This window comes from Coregonus lavaretus, assembly GCF_964263955.1.
Source record: "Coregonus lavaretus genome assembly, chromosome: 32".
In the NCBI taxonomy this organism is placed as follows: Eukaryota; Metazoa; Chordata; class Actinopteri; order Salmoniformes; family Salmonidae; genus Coregonus; species Coregonus lavaretus.
The window spans coordinates 14,354,461-14,373,944 of record NC_140019.1 but is presented as its reverse complement, the minus strand read 5'-3'; the positions used below and the strand labels follow the sequence as shown (position 1 = coordinate 14,373,944).

General features: G+C 41.4%; 1 protein-coding gene across 1 annotated transcript in view; it reads right to left on the bottom strand.

Annotated features, from left to right (window-relative positions):
- Positions 1 to 18,012, bottom strand: part of LOC311107517 (vascular endothelial growth factor receptor kdr-like) — a 68,917-nt gene extending 50,905 nt beyond the window's left edge. The window contains exons 1-4 of the mRNA XM_084150017.1: positions 17,440 to 18,012; positions 7,112 to 7,199; positions 3,319 to 3,521; positions 637 to 764 (exon numbers count right to left, since the gene is read on the bottom strand). Of these exons, the coding sequence (XP_084006143.1) occupies positions 637 to 764; positions 3,319 to 3,521; positions 7,112 to 7,199; positions 17,440 to 17,500 (480 nt within the window). The 5' untranslated portion in view covers positions 17,501 to 18,012. The remainder of the gene's footprint in view (positions 1 to 636; positions 765 to 3,318; positions 3,522 to 7,111; positions 7,200 to 17,439) is intronic.
- Between the last annotated feature and the right edge of the window lie 1,472 nt (positions 18,013 to 19,484).

Below are 19,484 nucleotides of genomic sequence, written 5' to 3'. Positions count from 1 at the left end.
TGTAATAAGACAAGGAGCTTGGTCACTGTGACCCAGTACTGTGCACCCAACTCCTCCGAGAGAGATTTCCTCCTATAGTTTGATTAAAAACCACTTAACTCTCCTCAGGAGCATCATCAGCCTATTGTTTCCTCTGATTGGATATGTATTGCTTTTTAGACCAGCATTTTCTGGACAAAATGTTTAAAACAAGAGGTCTTCTATATTTAGAGAGAGATTCTATTCTGCAGAATAACTACCTTAGAGGACCTTCCTGTTCTTAGCAGGAAGCAGACAGGATGACTCCCTCTCCTGCCCCTGAGCTTCCCCTCTCCGTGGCCACTGTCCGTTTCCGAATGCTTGAGTGGCCTACCGTTTGATGGGTGTGAGAACTCCTAAGATACCCATAGTGCACAGGGCCTGTGTTTACCATGTTTCTTTGCGATCTTGACTTTAGTGACGTCAATGGCAGACTTTCAAGGTACACTCTGGTAAAGTAATCAGTCTCATGCCCATACTATCTCAAAGCGTGTACAACTGGTCAACATTGCTTAGCATAATAATAATAAATGCTAACATTTGCTCTCTTGTGTAAGAGAATGTGAATGATATGCCCCTTTTTAAGATACAGAAACTAATAATCATAAAAAGTCTTACCCCTTCAAGAGTGACAATCTGGTCAGGAGAAGATGTTCTACAGGGAATCACTAGGGTGGCCTCATGTCTGTATGTAAACAAGGTGTATGGAATGAGGAAATGGTGCTCCACAAACGGATGCTGGTGATCTGTAGAACAAATGAAAGAAAATATCAATAATTACTCCAAAAGCCATTTTTTTCTATGAATTTCATGAATTTCATTAGCTGTATTTTATTAAAAGTAGGGGTGAAAAGGATTCTTTAAAATCTGTTTTTTAAGTTCAGTCGAGTCAGGGTAATGTCAGGCCATCTATCTCACACAGAGATCATCAAACAGAATCTCCTTGACCAGTGAGATCAGCTCATTCTCCAAACCCCCTCCTTCTCCTCCTGCTAGGTGCAGCTCTGGATAAAGAAACAGGGTTGAGAAAGAACTATCAAAGCTATCACAGCACCAGTCTTTCTCACCAGGGCAGGCACACAATACCTCTCTGACTGGCTGTTCTTTCACAGACCTGCTGTGGGAACTTTGCTGTTACACAAATACTTCAGTGATTTGTGCGAGGCTGAGCTGTTTTGGCATGATAAAACGGACTAGTATTTGTAAAACAAACAGGGAAAATTATGTAATAAACAGTTGAAAGGCTTTGAAAGAGGCTTGGTTAGACTAAACATGGGGCTACCAGGCTGTCAGATCGCCGGGGGAGGCAGAGAGAGCAGCCAGGGAATTAGGCTAGGACCTCAACCTAAGGAGTCCAGTACTTTTTGCGTCGCAATTTTTATTTGGCCAGGAATATCAGCATCTGCCAGATATTAAGACAAATTTGTGCACACACGTCACAGGAGCTGGACAAAAATATGTCCTGGACAAAAATATGTCCTGGCAGAGATAGAAAGGAACTCACTGTTTGTTTCATCCAGAAAAGGTTATTCATCATGCTTGACTTTCTTATCTTTCTGCCCAGATATTTCATGAGACCTATCCCCACCACATTCCCTCAGACTAAGACCTTGACATTTTTGAAGGGACACTGATGGCAATCTCAACTATGACAATGTTTTAAGGTATTTAGTGTTGCCCTGCAATGCTCTCACTAAGGAGCTATTTGCAAGTGTTTGTACGTGCAGTTTGTCTATTTCGTAGAGGTCACTCTCAATATTTTGAGGGAGGACTAAGCCTGTAACATGGGAGAGACCATAGCTGGTATCGTGAGAGGCTCCAGGAGAGACTAACTGGAAAAACAGAAGCCGGAAATAATAGTCAATGACAAGGGCTTCCGATGCGATCACACTCTCCTTCCCTGTTCCAGAAGGAGTCGGACAGCAGGGGAAAGCCTTCCTCTCTGTTAGAGGCACAACTCAGTTCCTTCTGTATGGCTTGGATTAGACTCCTTAAAATTAAAAATCCCCTCCCAACATATAGTCATATATCTGTAATTACAAACCATCCTCTTCACAACATGTGGAGAGTTATGGCTGTTGTTGTAGGCTAAATGAGGTGTGGAATGGATGGAGCTGCTCCTTTATTTATACATTTTTCTCACTTATTCTGTCTTTTTTTTCTGAAAGACTGGCTGGCTTCCAGCTCCTGTATCATGCAGGAAGACATCAGGCTGCTCAGTGACCATGGCTCTAAACTGGCCCTTAAGAGCCTCTGTCTTTCTAATAGTTGGCTCAGTTTACACAGTACTGCACTGTAGGCGTCAGCCCATTTAAACCCCCCCCCCCCCTGTTCTTTAGAGGGAATTTGTTGAACTTATGCTGTTGTGAAACAAACCAACTCAAATGAAAAAGATGAAGAAAAACATACAAATCAGGAGTGAAAAAGGTCCTTATCGGCGTTAAACAAACGATTTAATCACAAAGGGAGATCCTTTTCATATCAATTTTCACACACTGGGAGCGATTGGCTTATTATGGACTTTACGCTAAAGTTCTGCTACCCGACCTGAGCCCGATGGGCCCCGACATTAAACATCAGGTTAGGGCCGGGCCCCGACATTAAACATCAGGTTAGGGCCGGGAAGGGCCCGTTTTTTCATCAATTACTAGGGTACGGATAGGGCTCGGGTATCACTAAATTGATCATTAACATTTTGAAGCTGAGCCAATTGCTTGTGTTTTGCTGCAAAGTACATATCATGGTGTCAGAAGTGCTTCAATCTTGTCAAATATAAGACTAGAACATTGTCCGAGTCCACAGGAGAGAATATTTTACAAGAAAAATTTGTGTTTAGAGGGACAAAAAGTAGCTAGTTTACAGCTAACTGCTCTCTGTCTTGTCATTGAGCAGAACAGCAAGCAGAGGCGTTGCTATGGATACTCATGCACAGAGCGCATGCAGAGCGAGCAGCGCAGAGAGGGGGAGAACAGACAGAGATGGCTAATGGATCCTAACAAAGGATATTATTTCTGATTTCGGGTTCGGGCAGGTCCAGGCCTTCCATTTGGCAGAAGCAATCGGGCCTGGGTAGGGTAGGGCCTGAACGTCGCAAGCATGGGTAGGCCTTGGGCTTAAAATTCATGCCTGTGCAGGGCACTACTTCACACAAGAATGTCATTATAGAACTCAACAATGATGATTTACTCTGTCAGCATACACTTTATACTGTACGTAAAGCACTTTGGTCTGCAAATACAATACTGTATGAAAGGGGCTATGCCATTGGACAATGTCTGAACAGTATAAAGTGGGACTCACCTTTGACGTAGATGTAGGTGGAGCTGACGTCGGCGGAGGGCTGGGTGTACCTGCAGCTGTAGAGGCCTGTGTCGTTGGGGCTCAGGTGACTCACTAGCAGTTTACTGCAGTGGGCGTGCATTCGGGGCTCACACTCCTCCACACGCACCCCCTCCGAGGTGATGTCCCGCCAGGGCAGCCTCCAGTACAGCTGGGCAGCACCTCTGATAAAGACACAGCAGAAGTAAGCCCTAAGAACTGATACAGGATCAGATATTATTTATTATCCTGTAAATGTGTATTGAGGGTAGGGAAAACTGATTCTAGATCTGTGGTTAAGGGCAACATCTAAGTCAAGCAACAAAGTACAGAGGGTCAATCTGAGAGGGTCAGCCACTCCTACCGCCACTAGGGCTCTGGGTCGTCACCCTCAAGTCAGCAGCATCACCAGGTCAAATACCTTCATTGTTTCACCTGATTTATGCACACAAACATACTCTCAAATGTCACAGGTACAAGCTCCTAAAGCTGGAATCCTTAATTGAAACAATAACAAATTGGTCACCCCGCCCTGTGTTTGGGTAAAAAGCTGAGGGATGGGCCTGGAGAAATGTAAGCACTCTCAAATTCATAGACAGAGCTATGGATGCAAGGACTGACCATCCATGATATCAAACTTATAGTTTTAACCATGTTTTTAGAATATACAGTGTTTGTTTAAATGTACATTGTTTAAAACAAGATGATATGTTGGGTTCTGATGGGGTACAACAGTTTAACTAAACACATGAGGCATTTATAAGTTAAATTCTTCAATTATCAATGGGTATATATCATTAATTTATACAGTGCCTTGCAAAAGTATTCATCCCCCTTGGCGTTTTACCTATTTTGTTGCATTACAACCTGTAATTTAAATTGATTTTTATGTGGATTTCAGGTAATGGACATACACAAAATAGTCCAAATTGGTAAAGTGAAATGAAAAAAATAACTTGTTTCAAAAAATTCTAAAAAATTAATAACGGAAAAGTGGTCTGTGCATATGTATTCACCCCCTTTGCTATGAAGCCCCTAAATAAGATATTGTGCAACCAATTACCTTCAGAAGACACATAATTAGTTAAATAAAGTCCACCTGTGTGCAATCTAAGTGTCACATGATCTGTCACATGATCTCAGTATATATGCACATCCCACGAAACACCATTAAATCCATTATTAAAAAATGGAAAGAATATGGCACCACAACAAACCTGCCAAGAGAGGGCCGCCCACCAAAACTCACGGACCAGGCAAGGAGGGCATTAATCAGAGAGGCAACAAAGAGACCAAAGATAACCCTGAAGGAGCTGCAAAGCTCTACAGCGGAGATTGGAGTATCCACTTTAAGTATATAGGACCACTTTAAGCCGTACACTCCACAGAGCTGGGCTTTACGGAAGAGCCAGAAAAAAGCCATTGCTTAAAGAAAAAAATAAGCAAACACATTTGGTGTTCGTCAAAAGGCATGATGGAGACTCCCCAAACATATGGAAGAAGGTACTCTGGTCAGATGAGACTAAAATTGAGCTTTTTGGCCATCAAGGAAAACGCTATGTCTGGTGCAAACCCAACACCTCTCATCACCCCGAGAACACCATCCCCACAATGAAACATAGTGGTGGCAGCATCATGCTGTGGGGATGTTTTTAATCGGCAGGGACTTGGAAACTGGTCAGAATTGAAGGAATGATGGATGGCGCTAAATACAGGGAAATTCTTCAGGGAAACCTGTTTCAGTCTTCCAGAGATTTGAGACTGGGACGGAGGTTCACCTTCCAGCAGGACAATGACCCTAAGCATACTGCTAAAGCAACACTTGAGTGGTTTAAGGGGAAACATTTAAATGTATTGGAATGGCCTAGTCAAAGCCCAGACCTCAATCCAATTGAGAATCTGTGGTATGACTTAAAGATTGCTGTACACCAGCGGAACCCATCCAACTTGAAGGAGCTGGAGCAGTTTTGCCTTGAAGAATGGGCAAAAATCCCAGTGGCTAAATGTGCCAAGCTTATAGAGACATACCCCAAGAGACTTGCAGCTGTAATTGCTGCAAAAGGTGGCTCTACAAAGTATTGACTTTGGGGGGGTGAATAGTTATGCACGCTCAAGTTTTCTGTTTTTTTTTGTCTTATTTCTTGTTTGTTTCTCAATAAAAAAGATTTTGCATCTTCAAAGTGGTAGGCATGTTGTGTTAATCAAATGATACAAACCCCGAAAAAATCTATTTTAATTCCAGGTTGTAAGGCAACAAAATAGGAAAAATGCCAAGGGGGGTGAATAATTTCGCAAGCCACTGTAAGTCCAAAAATGAATGTAGCAACTATGGATTCTAGCTTTAAGATTCTATCTGAAGTTTTATTTAGATGTAATAATAATTTATATTCAAATCAGTGTTAAATGTTGGCTTTGATATGACGACTGCTTATGTGTCTTTTCTCTTTTTTGATAGTGGATATTCTCAGGAGAAGAAAGAGGTGAATGGTTTACAGTAATTATTCTGTGGGAATTTTTCCAGTGTCACACCATTTTGTTCCGGTTGCCAGTTGATTAGGTCAGGGCCGGGCCAGCCCTCCCCTCAGGACCCCTCAGATTATGTTTATTGGAAGTGTTTAAAGGCCCTTCCGATAATCTGGAGTTATCTTGATAACTTGGACTTTCACATGGGAACATGGCTAGGATCTTTGGGATGATGTGTTCAAATAACACATATTTTCAAACAATGTCAGTTTTTAAGGTCCCATCAAAAGCGCTCCCAGAGGAGCTTGAAACATTTCTCACTGCATACCACTGCCTCTGCCTACAGCTGCTTGGGTCAAGCAACTTCAAACTCTTATCCAGAGGCCAGAAACCATCATTATCGACCAGGGCCTTTTTAGCACATGGCCTTGGAGGGAAGCATTGCATTAGGACCACAGGGGTTAGCATTCCTGGCGTGTCTAGAAAATGATGCAAGGCTCTCTAAACGCTTAACAAATGTGTGCACCCTGGGGATATTGGAACAGATTGATAAATGGGGCCACACTGGTTCCTGGCTGGCAGTGTCATTGCCTAGCTGCCTCTATGGTCTGATGCTCCTGCAGTCCCTTTTACCTTCCCTCTCCTCACTTTATCCTGGCCTAGCAGTCTAATGGGGCCAGGCAGGATTTTATGGCAGTCCAGAGAACAGTCAACAACTGGAGCAGAACCAGGAACTAATAAATGACAGGGGAGGGGGGTTGGCATTAACCTGTTGGATTTTTTTAGGTAAATCTTGCCAGGGAGTTCAGATTATTTCTCGTACCTCTATCATCAAAATGAATGGCCCATTTTAAAAGGCATTTACACTCTTTTGTTCTGTCCATATGACCTGACCAAGAAACCCCCAGTTGTAGAAAACAAGTCTTTGCTTGTCAGGTTGTGTGGTCAGGAACAACTCCTGACTCCTGATTGTGATGGGGCCCTATACAGATGTATAATCTTAATTTGATCACCCTGTTGCAGGAGAACTTTCCTGCAATGCAGGACATTTAAAATGTGTAGTGTATTTGTAATTTCCACTTTGAAATGTTAGACTTGATTTTCCCTTAAGAAAAATGTATCAACTCCTACAAAAATGTCCATTAATTATAATCCACATAATAATTCACATTTCCTGTGGCTGCAGGATTATTTTACTGCTGTAGCAAACTGGTTCAAATTAAGATCCTACATCTGTAAGTAAAAAAAAAAAAATGGTTGGGGAACTTGTTGGGTCAGTGTGTGTGTGTGTGTGTGTGTGTGTGTGTCATACCTGCAGGTGAGGGTGAGTGACTTCCCAGTGTGGAGAAGGTGTGTGTCCCCAGAGGGAAGCAGCAGAGGGGCCGGCAGGCTGACCTGACCTGTAAAATACAAAAACACACAGACACATACAGACATTGGCTAACACATTGGCTAACACACCCAGTAATGCACACTGCACATTTCAAAGTGTTGCTTCATAGTTGTCTTGACAGTATACATGGGGAGCTACTGTGCCCCTCAGCCAGAAAAGTCTGTGAGAACTGGGGAGAACCGTGCAGAGCCAGATGAGCCCTGCAACATGTCAACAAGCACTTCCTCCAGATCAATCAGTCAATATAGCTTGGTGGGGACTCTCTCTTCCTCTCTTTCTCATAACAATACCGACACACACTTATTTGGGCAGATGTACTTTTTTATTGACCTCTGACCTTGTTGATGCTTTGTATGCTATTATTACATTTATAGGGAAGAGGGACAAAAGGGGAGGTTGAAACGGTGGTTTAAAAATCCCAGTTGGTGGTGGGCCGGCTGAAGCTGTTGATGCGGTGCTCAGCATAGGAAGCACTGTCATTCTCTCTGCTGTACGTGAGGTGTGACGGTCTCATAAGTGATTTCCTTCTTTTGACTCTCTACTCCCCAAGCAGCTTGTGTACTGACAACGTGTGGTTTAGTCCGGTTTCCAGGCAAACCAATTTATTACATTTTCTCTCCCGTTGTCCTAGGGTCAAAATGACCTGCCACTGTGTTGAACCAACTTTATTTAATTTTTATATTTTGGGGATCATTTGTGAGAAGGAGGCAGTGAGACTTTAAAGAAAGTATCACTGCCTCCTTCTCACAAATGATCCCAAAAATATAAAAATTAAATAAAGTTGTTTCAACACAGTGGCGGGTAATTTTGACCCTAGGACAACGGGAGGGTTAAGAGCAGGGAAGCCGGGAAGCTTTTATTTGTATGCCACAGTATCCAGAAAGACAATGGAATAACACAGCAAGGCTAATTCCCTGTGTGGACTCCAGAAACACACACACACATGCGCGTGAACACACAAAACACACACACACACACACACAAAAGTACACAGAGTTACGATTTGTTTCATTGTGAGGGTCTGAACAGCTGTTGTCCAAGAATGAACTGCCCATGCCAATGTTGGCACTCAATATCATCTTCCTCCCAATACGTTATAACATCATTGTTTCATATGAGTCCAAGGTTATTTGGAGGAGAAGGGATGTGGTCAAAGTTTTTTGAAGTGATCAAAGCATTCCTCTCAGTATGACAGAGTACTACAGTATAGGGGCGAAGTATACTACACCACTCTCTTTAATACTTCTCCTTATGCTAAACATAATCAGAGATCACAATCTTCAGACAAACACGTTATGACTCTGTAGGTAGTACTTTTTTGTTATTGCCCATGTGTGTATTTACACATGGATGGATCGATGTGTACATAAACAAAGGCCTGAAGAATGTGACAGTGCATATTTCAAACTAGCTGAGAGAAAAGAACATACTCACACCGAGATTCCTAGAAAATGGTCTTGCCTAAAGCTAATGTTTCCCAAAACTCATAGGTTGTCCATGAATGCTTTTTAAAAATATACTCCTAAAAACTCTTATTTACTAGGGCTGGGAATTGCCAGGGACCTCACGATACAATATTATCATGCTACTTAGGTGCCAATATGATATGTATTGCGATCCGATACTGCGATTTTATTGGGATTTGATATTTCAAACATATTTCTCACTATATGTCTGCTGGAGAGAGACAAGAGAAATCATGAGAAAATGAGTTTTGATCAGTCAGGGAAATAACAGAGCTGAAAACATGTTGGCTCACTATTTAAAAGGAAGATGGAGAACAAGGTATAGGATTTTTGCCACAGGTACAGCCGGCTAGCGCTAGCGAACGCTACCTACAGTAGCAAAAATTGTCAACGAGCTATATAATATCGTCCAAGAATAATATTGTGATATGTAACTGTATGGATTTCTTTCCCCCATCACTATTTTATTTACTGTCCACAAATGGCCTACTGCTGATACTAAGTTACTCTATTATGGTTTGGTTGTAATTGAACTTGACTCTTGAGATTTCTGGCATTCAAAAACTCTACCACTCCACTCCACTCCACTCTCTACCACACCACCACTTTTGTTCCACACTTTGATCCACTTGCTTTTACATACTGTACGCACAAAGTGTCTCTCTCACACACACACACAAACGCACTACATACCACAACCTGACCTCACACCTCACTGGAGGGAAACTCTTCTCCTAAAACCAGGCAGTTGCCTCCGCTCTGCTCTGTAACAAACTACAGATGGATGGTTCAGCTGGGGCACCCAGCATCCCACTTAAAAATAACCCCCTCTTCAAGCCGCCCACCCTGTCCGTCCCCCCCCCACCGAACAGCTGTGTGCCGCATTCCTCCAGCGGAACGCCTGCAAAATTCCAGAAATTGTGCTTGTTGTGGTGGTTCAGTTCAGAGGGTCCCAGACCTGGTTCTCATTAGGAGTCATAAAAGAAGAGGACATGCATGGAACCAACAAAAAACAGAGAGAGAGAGCAACTATCCGATGCCTCTCTGGGTTGCCATATTTAGCTCACTCTGTTGGCTGGCGTTGGGCCCTTGTGCCAGTTTTCAAACAGCAGTTGACATTGGTGGTGTTACATTGGGACCCCCATTCATAACTCCCTAGCCTCCCTCTGTGCAGAGCTGGGGAAACAGCAAAGGACAGGACATTGTGTTTTGAAAACACATGCTGTCGCTACACTTCCAGGAAGGACTTTTGCTTCTAAAAGGTTGGGATTCCAAGCTCTATTTGGACGTGTTTGGGGTCAAGCTAAACGGACAAATTGACAGTTTTTAAACTAATCCAAAGCCTATCTTTGTGTCTAGTCCCCATGGAAATTAGTGTGCTCTTTAAAACCCCCAAAATAGTTTCAGCTGTTTCCTGCCAGAAACTTGTGTAATCCAAATACTATCTCATGAGCTGTTCATTGACTACAGCTCAGCGTTCCATACCATTGTGCCTTTCAAGCTCATCATTAAGATAAGGACCCTGGGCAGTGGTGGAAAAAGTACTCAATTGTCATACTTGGGTAAAAGTAAAGATACTACTTGAGTAAAAGTCTAAAAGTATTTGGTTTAAAATATACTTAAGTATCAAAAGTAAATGTTTTTGCTAAAATATACTTAAGTATCAAAAGTAAAAGTAAAAGTATAAATAATTTAAAATTCCTTATATTAAGCAAACCAGAAGGCACAGTGTTCGTGTTATTTGTATTTATGGATAGCCAGGGGCACACTCCAACACTCAGACATCATTTACAAATCAAGCATTTAGTGAGTCCACCAGATCAGAGGCAATAGGGATGACCAGGGATGTTCTCTTGATAAGTGCATAAATTGAACCATTTTCCTGTCCTGCTAAGCATTCAAAATGTAACGAGTACTTTTGGGAAAATGTATGGAGTAAAAAGTACATTATTTTCTTTAGGAATGTAGTGAAGTTAAAGTAAAAGTTGTCAAAAATATAAATAGTAAAGTAAAGTACAGTTACCCCAAAGAAATACTTAAGTAGTACTTTACACCACTGACCCTGGGATTAAACACCTCCCTCTGCAACTGGATCCTGGACTTCCTGATGGACTGCCCCCTGGTGGTGAGGGTAGGCAACAACACTTCCGCCACGCTGACCATCAACACGGGGGCCCCTCAGGGGTGCGTGCTTAGTCCCCTCCTGTACTCCCTGTTCACCCACGACTGCGTGGTCGCGAACGACTCCAACATCATCATTAAGTTTGCAGACGACACAATGGTGGTAGGCCTGATCACCGACGACGATGAGACAGCCTACAGGGAGGTCAGAGACCTGACAGTGTGGTGCCAGGACAACAACCTCTCCCTCAACATCAGCAAGACAAAGGAGCTGATTGTGGACTACAGGAAATGGGGGGCCGAGCACACCCCCATCCACATTGACAGGGCTGTAGTGGAGACGGTCGAGAGCTTCAAGTTCTTCGTTGTCCACATCAACAAGGAATTATCATGGTCCACACACATCAACACAGTCGTGAAGAGGGTACCACAACGCCTCTTCCCCATCAGGAGGCTTAAAATATTTGGCATGGGCTCTCAGATCCTCAAAAAGTTATACAGCTGCACCATTGAGAGCATCTTGATTGGCTGCATCACCGCTTGGTATGGCAACTAGCACCCGACCGCAAGGCGCTACAGAGGGTAATGCGTACGGCCCTGTAAATCACTGGGGCCGAGCTCCCTGCCATCCAGGATCTCTATACCAGGCGGTGTCAGAAGAAGGCCCTACAAATTGTCAGAGACTCCAGTTACCCAAGTCATAGACTGTTCTCTCTGCTACTGCACTGCAAGCAGTACCGTTGCACCAAGTCTGGAACCAACAGGACCCTGAACAGCTTCTACCCCCAAGCCATAAGACTGCTAAATAGTTAGCTAAATAAGTTAACCAATAGCTACCTGGAATATTTGCATTGACCCTTCTTGCACTAATCTCTTTTGACTCATCACATACGCTGCTGTTACTGTTTATTATCTATCCCATTGCCTAGTCACTTTATCCCTATGAATATTTACATATCTACCTAATTACCTTGTACCCTACCACTGTACATCGACTCGGTACTGGTACCCCGGGTATATAGCCAAGTTATCGTTTCTCATTGTGTATTTATTCCTTGTGTTATTACATTTCTATTTATTCCTTGTGTTATTACATTTCTATTTATTCCACGTGTTATTACATTTCTATTTATTCCACGTGTTATTACATTTCTATTTATTCCTCGTGTTATTACATTTCTATTTATTCCTCGTGTTATTACATTTCTATTTATTCCTCGTGTTATTACATTTCTATTTCTTCCTCGTGTTATTACATTTCTATTTATTCATTGTGTTATTACATTTCTATATATTCCTTGAGTTATTACATTTCTATTTATTCCTCGTGTTATTACATTTCTATTTATTCATTGTGTTATTACATTTCTATTTATTCCTTGAGTTATTACATTTCTATTTATTCCTCGTGTTATTACATTTCTATTTATTCCTTGTGTTATTACATTTATATTTCTTCCTCGTGTTATTACATTTATATTTCTTCCTCGTGTTATTACATTTCTATTTCTTCCTCGTGTTATTACATTTCTATTTATTCATTGTGTTATTACATTTCTATATATTCCTTGAGTTATTACATTTCTATTTATTCCTCGTGTTATTACATTTCTATTTATTCATTGTGTTATTACATTTCTATTTATTCCTTGAGTTATTACATTTCTATTTATTCCTCGTGTTATTACATTTCTATTTATTCCTTGTGTTATTACATTTCTATTTATTCCTTGTGTTATTACATTTCTATTTATTCCTCGTGTTATTACATTTCTATTTATTCCTCGTGTTATTACATTTATATTTATTCCTCATGTTAATTACATGTATATTTATTCCTTGTGGTATTACATTTCTATTTATTCCTTGGGTTATTACATTTATATATATTCTTCATGTTATTACATTTCTATTTACTCCTCGTGTTATTACATTTCTATTTATTCCTTGGGTTATTACATTTCTATTTATTCCTCGTGTTATTACATTTCTATTTATTCCTTGTGTTATTGTCATGATCTATTATTTCAATTTTTCTCTCTGCATTGTTGGGAAGGGCCCATCAGTAAGCATTTCACTGTTAGTCTACACCTGTTGTTTACGAAGCATGTGACAAATAACATTTGATTTGATGTTGAATCCTTTAGGTAAGAAACTGCTGGCGAACTCAATATGATGCCGCTTAAGGGTTTTGACTTGGGATTTCCTCCCGAACACAGTGATAGTACAGTCATCACATACCGTAATAATGGTCTTTATTACGCAATATCACACATGAGCTGTTGGCAACTAGCCCGGACTGCCTGGCTACTGCCACATTCAGACTCCCACTCTCTCTCTTTCTCTCTCTCTTCCTCTTTAAAGTGCTGGGAATAATGTACGGAAGTCCCTCATCTGCGGCTGGTACATGTCTCCCTGTGCTTCCTGTCCTACCATATACCAGTAAGGCAGTCTCTGGAGTGAGGGGGAGAGGATCTTTTTTTGGGTCTTCAAGGCAAAAACAACAATGCGAAACAATGACTTCCTCGTTTAACCTTGCCACTCCATCTCTTCGTAAGTCCAACATGGGGAACAAAGGACAGAGAGAGGATGGTGGAGGGCACTCCTTTATAAAAGAGAAAGGTCAGAGGCTTGTGAGTCATATTCGCTGCAGTGTGTCCATGGATACAGCAGAGCAGCACAACAGTAGCCAGGTATCCCACTGTGGCGCTCAGGGCCACCATTTTTACCTCAATGGCACATTACAATATTTCCACACATGTTTCACAATATATTTAGATTAAGCAACTGGCTTTAACAATACTGTGAATTTCCCAAACATGGAACGTAAAATATTCCATTATTAATTTCAAGGCTTTACTGGCTCACAGTTGGTGGGCTATAATGGATTGTGAGGTTACATTGGGGTTAACCTGTCCTGCACTGCTATATTCATTGCCTCATGACGTGACGATACAACCATCCTGCTGCGATGTCGTTCTTAGCCAGAGGTATTTCGTGAGTTGTCTTTAGGTTGAGTGAGTCAGAACAGACAAACAGAAAGACAAACTCACAAGATGTTCTATGCACTGGTGGCAGATTTACAACAGAGAGCTGAAAGCATTGACAAGAGTTTGGAGACAGAATGTCCCACCATCTCCTTTAAAAAGGCAGAATAAAGGAACATCTAACCAAGACGGGTGGCCAGTCAGCTTTTCCTGGTTATACAGAATTAAACGTGGCTAACTATAGGAATATGATGTATAACGACATTCCTACGAGCCCTTCCACAGTGTAAGCCAGGAGGATTCTTGTTCCATAACATGTGAGATTACGACTGGCTGGCGGACAGAAACTCCTTGAAATTGAAATCCCATGCAGGGGTTAAAAGAAAAAGTATTGCCGGCTCAGTAAGAAAGATATATGTCTTATAGAGGGGGACGCTGCTATTATCCCTGTTAATAACAGCAATAACAACTGATCCCTGAATGTAAAATATCCAGATTCAACTGAAGTGCTTCTGCTGTGCTGGTAGAAGTCTCCCAAGCCAAGAATCCATCATGCACAAGAGAGGTAAGAGATCTAAGGAAACCTGCCAACACCAACAGCTCAGTTAATATTTCACCTTGGAATAACACCACACTGGTGGCTATGTTGGCAGCAGTCTAGTCCGTCAGAGAGAAACAGAGATGCTTGGTGTGTGTGTGTGTGTGTGTGTGTGTGTGTGTAGGCTGCATGACACGTACATACCGCTGGTGAGGGATGAGCTCCCATTGAACTTGGATGACCTCTCCCTATCACTCCCATTGGCCATTTCAAGTGCCCACAGACGGGAGAAAAACGATTTAAAAATCAACTTAACTGGAACATTAAACTCCTTAACCAAGAGAAACAGCTTCAAAAGGCACACTGGACCATGGAGTTTCCATTTGACACTACAGACTGACTTTTGGAACAGGTTGTTTGAATTGGAATCTCATTTAAGTGAGATGTGAGGCCAGTGAAGTGCACGGTTGGATAATGTTACATTTGATCCAGTTCTTCCCTTTTAACTAAGCGGCTGAAATGGATAGGCAAAGTTTTTGATTTTGTTCTGGACTTACGGTTTTGCGGCTGAAAATGAAGCAACTTTGATCAACAAACATCCCATTTTGATTTGAGGAGTTTTCTCCACCCTCTAATTTTGTGTGATTCAGTCAATGACTTATGGTCAGTGGAACCCTACTGTCCTCTTGGTCTCCATTAACTGTGGTGTGGGTGTCAAAACTATGCCATAAACTCCCTGACTCATCCCAACCACAACCCTGCTCTGGGTCTGACCTTCCAGCAGATGGGAAATTTCAAGCATCATTTCTGAAGGTGATTGAGATAGTTCCCATTTGAATGTTCTGTTCCCATCCATGTGATGTTAGGCAACAATCCCAAGACAGATTATATTATCCCATGAGAAATAGCCACGGTAATAGACAAATGGGGTTAAACCTGGTTGTAATGCATAGTCCAACTTTACTTTTTAGTGCACACACCTTATCACTGTACTGGTGGAGGGAGAACTTGTATGCTATGAACACAAGACAGATTTACATCAAATAAAGCTCTGTTTTCATGGTCCCGAGCAGAGAGCTGCTGCAGGAAAGAACTCTCCCGCTGTCAGAGCCATAAGGCTTCAGATAGTGCCAGCAGGCCGAGGAGGAGAGAAGCGCTGGACTCATGCCTTGCGCTAAATCAAAAGCAGTCACACATACCACTCAAAGTAAAATATGTACTAATAATCAAATAACACGTGCCATATACCTGGCAGAGATTTCCTTAGCCTTTCTATCATTGAATGAGTCATAAGGAATATAATGGTTAAATGGGTTTGACAGATAAGGCCCAATAAGGGTCAGCCATGATCTGGAGAGAGTTGGGTAACAAATACAATATATTAATGAACAGTGCGTATTCGCGTTTTGCTTATCGTGGGAAAAAGCAATAGGAAAGAGGATTTACCAATTTCAAGCATCTATAATCAATGCCTCCTATTTCACTTATCTCTAGCATTGTCGTACAAATCCACCAACAATCTCAACGACTCACAATACTAAACAAAGTCGCATCACCAGCACAATAAGGAATAAATGCCTGTTTTTCAATTTAGTTGGGTTTATTTCAGATTATTTGTAGTGGACAAATCACCCCCAATCTCCGTGGTACTGTACCTGTCCCACTGACCAAACCTCTCCACATCCCTCAGTCTTTAGACCCCATTTACTACTAATGGCCCTACCATACAGCCAATCACCATGCAGAAACAATGGTCTCCCTTTCCTCCTCCCCATTGTCTTAAGATTGGGGCTGGACATACATTGGTGGTTGACTGTGAGCGTAAGGAGCTCCGGGAAGTAATATTTTCTCAGGTAGCGTGTCACGTTTCCGTGACCTCTACTGGCCAGAACAATTCCAGGGTGCCTCCTGCCCCTCCGTCCGCTTCCTCCTTGTGTCTTTCCCACGCTCCGCTTGTGGACAGTGAAGGAAATCTACTTGGAAACATTGTAGACAAAGCTAGACACTAACAAAGTAGCAGGGGATGGAGGGGATAGAGGGGGGCAGTATTTCCTCTGTTTGGATGTGATGTATATTTCGACACGGGGAGGAAGACATATATCTGTGTAGCACACTGGGCAAGACACAATCTAGAGAAACATCCACCTTCTCTGCTCCTTTTTGTTTACGTGGTGAGGCATCAAGATCCTGGGGATGCCAAGTGATAACAATGTGGCTTGCTTTGTGAAACACACATTCTATTCTCAAGATGTTGAACAACCTTTCACTCAGGAGATCCACATGATAACAATGCTAGAATAAATATTTTCACCATAACTGAAACACTGGTTCTTTTTTCAAATAGATTTTTACTTCCTCCAGGAGCCGAGTTTACTGTAACACATCAGACATAATTTCACCAATATCCAATAGATTTTATACAAAAACTACCAATCTAAATGAACTCATTTGAGATTAACTGAGAACAGTCAACTAAATGAGGTAATAGGTGATAAGGTATAGGTGATAATAAACTCATAGATATAGGTAATAAACTCACCAAGCTAAAACACCACAGTACCATATACTCAATTAGGCTAAATCCTCACTTCAATGGAAAGTGACTACATCTACTGGTGACAAGATGAACTGCAATGTCCATCCCTGTATGGATTCCTAATTGCCAGAACCTCAGCCGTGGATGTTTTAATTAACTTGAATTACCATATTAACTACATTTCAACGACATGGAATTTAAATTCCAAGAAAGAACAGGGGCATTCAACTTCAGCAACAAGTGATATTTTAACTTAGTTGGATTGTGTGGTATTGTCATGATTTAAACAGGATTATTCTTGATCCTTGAACATGATCACCTCATAAACCCATGTCGTAAAACGTGTCCAGTTCAAAACAAACTTACTTCATCTCTTCAAACTCTTGAATATAAAAATACAATCTGCTTATTAATAGGCTGCATACCAGCATAATTACAGACTAAATGTGAATATCAATCTTCAGTTATTCATACTGGACAGGCAAATAAATCACCAAATGTGGGGGCATTAAGTAACAAATTATACTGCGGTCCAACTCGGATAACCAAATAATATGTTTGGATAAACCATCTCTGGATAAATATGGAATAATTCTTACCGGTTATATACGTGATCAAATGAAAGAGGATTGACAGTTTCGCGCAGTCGAGCCGGGCCATTCTGTCGACCACAGATGATAGACCTACCCCAATAAAATCAATCCCAAGGAAGAGCCAAAAGTGTTGGCGGAGAATGAAAAGGGAGAAAGTTCTCAGGTAGGGCTAATAGTCCAAAAGTGATATGACAAATTCCTTTCCGTTTTAAATCCCCAAAATCCTTAGATCTAAATCTAAGAAACTCAGCAGTTGTCCTTGTATCCCATAGATAGTTTTGCAGGACAGCTCCCCTGCGCAGTTAGCAGTTCTGGCTCCAATAAGACTATTTGCAATTGAAGAGACAGTCCCCGAGGGCAGGTGCGACCCGTGCGACCGTATCCCTCCCTCCTTGGAACTGAATGGAATGAATTTTATCAAGCGTTGCCACTAAGTGCCTGATTCCTAAAATATGTTCTACACGATAACAAAAGGCTCACATTTTTAAATAAACATAACAGAGAAAAATCAACCATCCATCCTCTGAACAACGGTAGTGCAGACTAATTAATGCACAACTGTCTGAAAGAATTTCTAAATCCCGCCCCCGTACTCAGCACTGCTTGCAGTGCATGGCCATTTGAGTCTTTATAGTGAAAAACAAAGGAAGTATGCAACGTCACTTGTTCAGGACAAACTGCTGTGACAGTGTTCAGTTCTAGAATCACTTTCTGCATTTTCATTTCACTAACGTGACATGTAAATAGCCTATATTATACATCATATTTCTTGATGACGGTATTGGCACCATCCTCTTTGCTACATCATCAAACAGTTATTTCACTTAAGGTTTTGAATGACTTGAAAATCCTTTCAAAGACTTCACTGACAGGAAATTAAAGATGTTAAATGAACCAGTCAGACATCATTTACAGATGCATTTGGTGCAACATCAACATTATATTACATTTCAATTCTTGAATTCACTGTTTCACAATTCACCAACTTGCACTGCCCTTCATTGCCCAATACAAGTCACAACATTGCATGAAGAGAATGTAAAACAGCTTACTTGACCTTGATCAATTAAAAATAGTAAACCTAGTATCTAAAAGTAGAGGGGCAACCAGCATGTCAGAAGTGGGAGTTTTCAAAGGGGGAAAAAAAGCAAACAATCATTGTCATATCTGATACAAGATATCTGTTCGAATTCTTAGAATAAATATTTATTGGATTTATTTTTAACTTTGGAAACAGGATATGCAGCTTTTTATATCAAACGTAAATAATCCTCTGTGCGTGGCGTGAGTCCACTGTTCCCAAGCAGCACCCCATCGTGTGTGGATGTGCAGCAGACTGTTTTCCTCCATCACTGCAACAAACGGTATTGGCAGCTCTCTGTGGCAGGTACTGTAGATAAGAACATCCTGCCTCACCTTTCCGCCCATCACAACTCAAGACCTGCATGACCTACCATTCTGAGGAGTTGAGCAGCAGCACAGTACCGCAGATCCAAACTGGGCTGCATGTGTTCCCTAATGGCCCCTGAACAACTGATAGGTGAGGCCCACTACTCACTCTGCGGTCTGTGAAGAACACCATTCTTCCACATCATTCTTCTTGAGAACATTGGAAATAATTGATAAAGCTTGACTTGTAGTGGGAATCATGCCATTTTCTGTGCAAGTATGTGCGATTCATTCTACACATCATACACCATGATGATTTAACTAGATAGGAGGAATTCATCATAAACGTGACACTATTATAAACGTCAAAACCTTCACCAGATTATTGAAGGTGAATAATATGCCCAGAAATGCATGATCAATCACTTTTACTGACACACATGAAGTCAATCATTCAACAAGAATTGATAAGATGAATACCCTAGCCTGAAGTAAGTTTTATGTTTACTTTTTAGTTTTTAAATGTGTCAATAAAAAACGGTTGAAAGAATAGCTGAGAAATCAACTCAGTGTAGAGTAGGCCCAAATAGAGACATCTCACTGACTATAGAGAATAGAGAGGGGCAAAGAGGGCAGGATATATACAGTTTGTATGTAACTGA